At 39.4% G+C, this 5,363-nt stretch overlaps 1 protein-coding gene across 1 annotated transcript; it reads left to right on the top strand.

The window, feature by feature from the left end:
• Positions 1-3,431: 3,431 nt before the first annotated feature.
• Positions 3,432-4,482, top strand: LOC137300127 (heat shock protein 30C-like). Its single transcript, XM_067969216.1, has one exon. The coding sequence runs from the start codon at positions 3,636-3,638 to the stop codon at positions 4,287-4,289; it is 654 nt and encodes a 217-aa protein (XP_067825317.1). The 5' UTR covers positions 3,432-3,635; the 3' UTR covers positions 4,290-4,482.
• The last annotated feature ends 881 nt before the right edge of the window (positions 4,483-5,363 follow it).

Raw genomic sequence — 5,363 nt, 5'->3', positions numbered from 1 at the left:
TTGGTGTTTCCTCATTTTAATAATTATAATCTTAAAATATTGAAATAGTTGCAGATCTCCACATTCCACTCCAGGCTCTTGTCAGAGTGCAGTGAGATTTAAAAGGAGTGAAGGTTTCAATCCGGTGTCCAAATGTGATGTCTTAGTCAGTCATGCAGCTGAGTACCGTGGAGCACCTGGGACACAAACAATTACAATTCCAGACGTTTCGGTCATGACATTTTCAATTGTTGGATAACGTTTTTAACAAAAACTCCCCGTGAGCCTTTTATATTACTGAATCCACTTTGTCTTTTCTCATATTCTTACAAGCATTGGAGAGGGTTTAGACGAGATTTACCGGTATGATACCAGGGATGAGAGACTTCAGTTATGTGGAGAGACTGGAGAAACTGGGATTGTTCTCCTTCCAGCAGTGAAGGTCAAAGGGAGATTTAATAGTGGTGTCCAAAATTATGAGGGGTATTGATTGAGTAAATAAGGAGAAACTGTTTCCATTGGCAGGAGAGTTGCTAACCAAAGGACACATAGTTAAGATAATTGACAAAAGAACCAGAGGGAAAATGAAAATTACTCAGCCAGTAATTATCTGTTGTTATGATCTGGACTGCACTGTGTGAAAGGATGGTGGAAGCAGATTCAATGGAAAATTTCAAAATTGGAATTGGATACACACTTAACTGGGAAGAAATTGCAGGGCTGAGGGGAAAGAGCAGAGGAGTGGGATATCTCTTTCAAATAGCCGGCGCAGTTATGATGGGCCGAATGGGCTCCTTCAGTGCTGTATGATTTTCTACCAGTAATTTATTATATTAATTTGCAGTATTTGCATATTTAATATGTCAAAATACATTTTTTTGTAATTTCTTTCTAAACTGATAGCAACTTCTTTATTTTCAACTATTTTATTTTTAAGAATATATTATTTCTGTTTATAAAGAAAGAATTTGCATTGAAACAGCATCTTTAATTTGCTCAGGTCATCCCAAAGTGCTTCATAAATATTTAATTACTTTGAAATTCAGTTCTTGTTGCAATGTAGCCAAATGCTGCAGTGAATTTTGTCAGAGCAAGGTCCCACAAACACACTGTGATAAATGACCAGATAATCTGTTTTTGGTGGTATTGGCTGAGGGGTAAATGTTGGCCAGGAATCTGTCAGAAGTCTGAATAGGGCAGTGGGATCTTTTACTTCCACCCAAGGGAGCAGATGGGACTTGAGTTTAATCTCCCACCTGAAAGACGGCAGCTCCTACAGTGCAGCATTCCCACACTGAATTATCAGCCCAAATAATGTGCTCAGGACTATGGACTGGGTCTTGAACCCAACACCTTCTGGTTCTGAGGTGAGTGTGTGAGCACTGCGCCAAGACTGCCACCTAATTTAGGGAATAAACTTCCTTTACATTGGACAAAACTGGCAGCTTGAATATAATTGGGTTTACTGATAACATGTAGCAATTTTTTAAGTTCCTAATTTAATATCAGAATGCATTAGAAACAATGATGATCCGATAATTAATGTTGATGTGAAGCTCCCAACACCATAACTTGGTAAATGGCTACATGACAGTTTCCATAACACACCGAGTCTCCTATGAACTGCAACCTGAACCTTTATTCCCTGCTGTATTTGGGTTGCATAACAGTTAAATATATTCCAGGTTTACTTTAAGTTTGTATTCAGAGTTTACATTTTGTACTCCATTTGATATTTTACTACTAAATCTCCTGTGGCATTGCTCACGTGTAGTCTGGGACCTGCCATACGGTTGCTGATATTTCCCACCCACCTCCAGCAGCCTAAACCTGAACAGTGTGTCCGTTGCTGTAATACAGTAAATTTACTGAAAGAATAAAACTGCTGACTGACACTGTGAGAAATATTACACACCTTACTGATACTTAAAAATGCAGATGCATTCGAGACTGGTTCCATGCCTTATTGTTCTAGGAAACTATCAGGGATCAGGCAGTTTCAGAACTTTTCTTGTTTAATGAGACATGGTTAATCATAGTAAGGGATCCTCTGGGGAAGATTGATCATAGTATGATGAATTTCACATTAAGTTCAAGAGTGACACACTTCAGTCAGAAACTAGAGTCTTAAACTTTAAATAAAGCCAATTATATAGGTATGAGGGGCCAGTTGGCTAAGGTAGATTGGGAAATTAGATTAAAAGGTGTAACAGTAGAGAATCAATGGCAAACATTTAAAGAAAAATTTCATAATTCTCAATGAAAATACATTCTGTTGAGAAATGAAAACTCCAGGGGAAAAATGATCCACCCATGGCTAACTAAAGGATAAAGATAAAAATGAGAATTAATTTTCAGTATTCATACCATTGTCTCAGAAACTCCTGTCTCTCTATATTCAATTATTTTTTCATCTTCCAAAAGTTCACTGTAAATGAGTCTTAAATGTCCTTTTTTACTTCAGCCTCTTTCTTGTTCCCCTCATCCTTTCCACTGCCCTGTTTCTGTGGCTCTTTCCCACAATTTGGCCGGGAGTGGGTGTTGTATCAGCGATGATGTTGCTGGAGATGATTCGTTCATTTTCACTTTCTGAACAAAAGTTCATTTAGAAAAAGAAAATTTGAATTCATTGGACAATGAGGGGTGGTGGGGGGAGGGGTGTTGGGGGTGAACATGAATAGAGATACAGCATCAAATTTAAACCCACCCACAGCACAAAGAATTACACTTGGAAGAGGCAAACTAGGGAATTAGGTGCTTTAACAGCTGTCTGAGAGATGGAATTCAACAGGCTGGGGACCTCCACTGAGTGGTGCATCCCCTTGACAATAAATATCTTCATACGCACATCTGGTTAAACATTAGTCTGTCTTGGAGTCAGTGTTTTGCTGAATTTTCTATAAATAACACATCATTTATCATGAGGAGAGATTTTTAAACATTATCGAATTGTTTTATTTCTGACTACAAAATACTGTATGTGGAATATCTCCCCAGAATCTAGGAATGTAAAGGCCATCACTCCATCATCTTGGAAAACTGGATCGCAACACATTACCATAGAAACGGACAGTGGCAAATGAAAGAAAAACAAGGCAACTAATGAACCTGAATGGGATCGAATCAGAACTTCACATAATTTAAATCAAACTGATCTGAAATTCACTCTTCCGATCCCTCTGCTCTGCTGTTGCTAAATATCACTTTAATCTTTTGAAAATGAATGAAAATAGCGGATCTAGAAAGCCACTGACTGGCTGTTCATTATCTCAAAATGTTAGTTTAGATTTCATGAAGTTGAACACTTCTGATCAAACACAACTTTACTCCACAGTCTCTTCCTTCTGCTGGGCTGTCGATCATTTGCTCCGCCCAGCTGTGATGTCAAATGTCAGCAGCTTCCAGCAGTCTCTGGAATTGCACCAGAGGGTGTCACTGAGCCGAGTCATTCTTCTTTAAAGGGAGAGATGAGACGTCAGTTATTTTCTGCTCATGTGTCATAAACCCAGTAAAGTTTAACAAATTCTGGAAGTGTCTGGATTTCTGGGAGTAGAATATATAAGGCATGTGTTCTGAGTGCTGCAGCAGATCAGAGACTGAAGACTGGGAGTTCACGTCAGTCTGGTTTGAGAGAAGTGATAGAAGAGGCAGAGAGAATGCTGAGCTGTCGGGCTTTCCACGCTTCACATCTGTGCCAGCAGCCTGTGTACACATTGTGGTCTGTTCCACACACAGTCTTTGAGCCGTTTGAATGCAACAGGTGGCAACAGGTGGAAGAAGCGAGAAAGAGCATGAACTTCCTGAATCGAGTTCTTGAGGAGCTCGCCAAAGAATTTTGGGAGGAAAGACCAAGAAATCAGAACCACAAACCTGATGACAATGAAGGAGATAATAGACAATCCGAGGACAAGGATGGAGATGACTTTTCTCTGTCCCTGGATGTCCAGCAATTCTCCCCAGAAGAACTGACGGTGAAAGTACTTGGAAGAAAAGTGCTGGTGACAGGAAAACATGAGAAGAAAAGTGATGATGGGAGCGGCTGTTACAGCTACAAATATGAAGAGTTCAGGAGAGAATTTCAGCTGCCAGAAGATGTCGAACCTCAAGCACTTAACTGCTGTTTGTCACAGGACGGTCAGTTAAAGGTTCAAGCCCCACGCCTGGCACTGCCAGCTGTGAATGAACGAACCGTTCCCATCAACATCACCTCTGATACAACAACCACTCCCCGGCTAAATCCTGGCGTAGAAACACAGACACAGGAGAGTGGCGAGAACAAGACAGAGTCTGAAATGAATAAGGACTGTTGACATTCGTTTGCAATGAACTTTTGCTGTACATCACAGAGCAATTGTATACTGGTGGAAATGAACTTGAAGTAAGCTAGTGTGAAACGGAAAATGTGAATCATTCTTTTCATTCTGTACGTCAGAAAAATCCTTTCTTGAATACAAGCAGTGTATTTACTTTGTATATTGTGGTAATAAAGTACAAATCTCTGAATTGGTGTTTCCTCATTTTAATAATTATAATCTTAAAATATTGAAATAGTTGCAGATCTCCACATTCCACTCCAGGCTCTTGTCAGAGTGCAGTGAGATTTAAAAGGAGTGAAGGTTTCAATCCGGTGTCCAAATGTGATGTCTTAGTCAGTCATGCAGCTGAGTACCGTGGAGCACCTGGGACACAAACAATTACAATTCCAGACGTTTCGGTCATGACATTTTCAATTGTTGGATAACGTTTTTAACAAAAACTCCCCGTGAGCCTTTTATATTACTGAATCCACTTTGTCTTTTCTCATATTCTTACAAGCATTGGAGAGGGTTTAGACGAGATTTACCGGTATGATACCAGGGATGAGAGACTTCAGTTATGTGGAGAGACTGGAGAAACTGGGATTGTTCTCCTTCCAGCAGTGAAGGTCAAAGGGAGATTTAATAGTGGTGTCCAAAATTATGAGGGACATTGATTGAGCAAATAAGGAGAAACTGTTTCCATTGGCAGGACAGTTGCTGACCAAAGGACACATAGTTAAGATAATTGACAAAAGAACCAAAGGGAAAATGAAAATTACTCAGCCAGTAATTATCTGTCGTTATGATCTGGACTGCACTGTGTGAAAGGGTGGTGGAAGTAGATTTAATGGAAAATTTCAAAATTGGAATTGGATACACACTTAATAAGGGAAAAATTAATGGACTATGGAGAAAGAGCATAGGAGTGGGATATCTCTTTCAAAGAGCCGGCACAGGTATGATGGGCCAAATGGCCTCCTTCTGTGCTGTATGATTCTACACCAGTAATTTATTATATTAATTTGCTGTATTTGCATATTTAATATATCAAAATACATTTTTTTGTAATTTCTTTCTAAACTGGTA

The sequence above is a fragment of the Heptranchias perlo genome, chromosome 30 (genome assembly GCF_035084215.1).
Source record: "Heptranchias perlo isolate sHepPer1 chromosome 30, sHepPer1.hap1, whole genome shotgun sequence".
NCBI classification, from domain to species: domain Eukaryota; kingdom Metazoa; phylum Chordata; class Chondrichthyes; order Hexanchiformes; family Hexanchidae; genus Heptranchias; species Heptranchias perlo.
The sequence above is the reverse complement of the archived record's forward strand: the minus strand, read 5'-3'. Positions and strand labels throughout refer to the sequence as shown.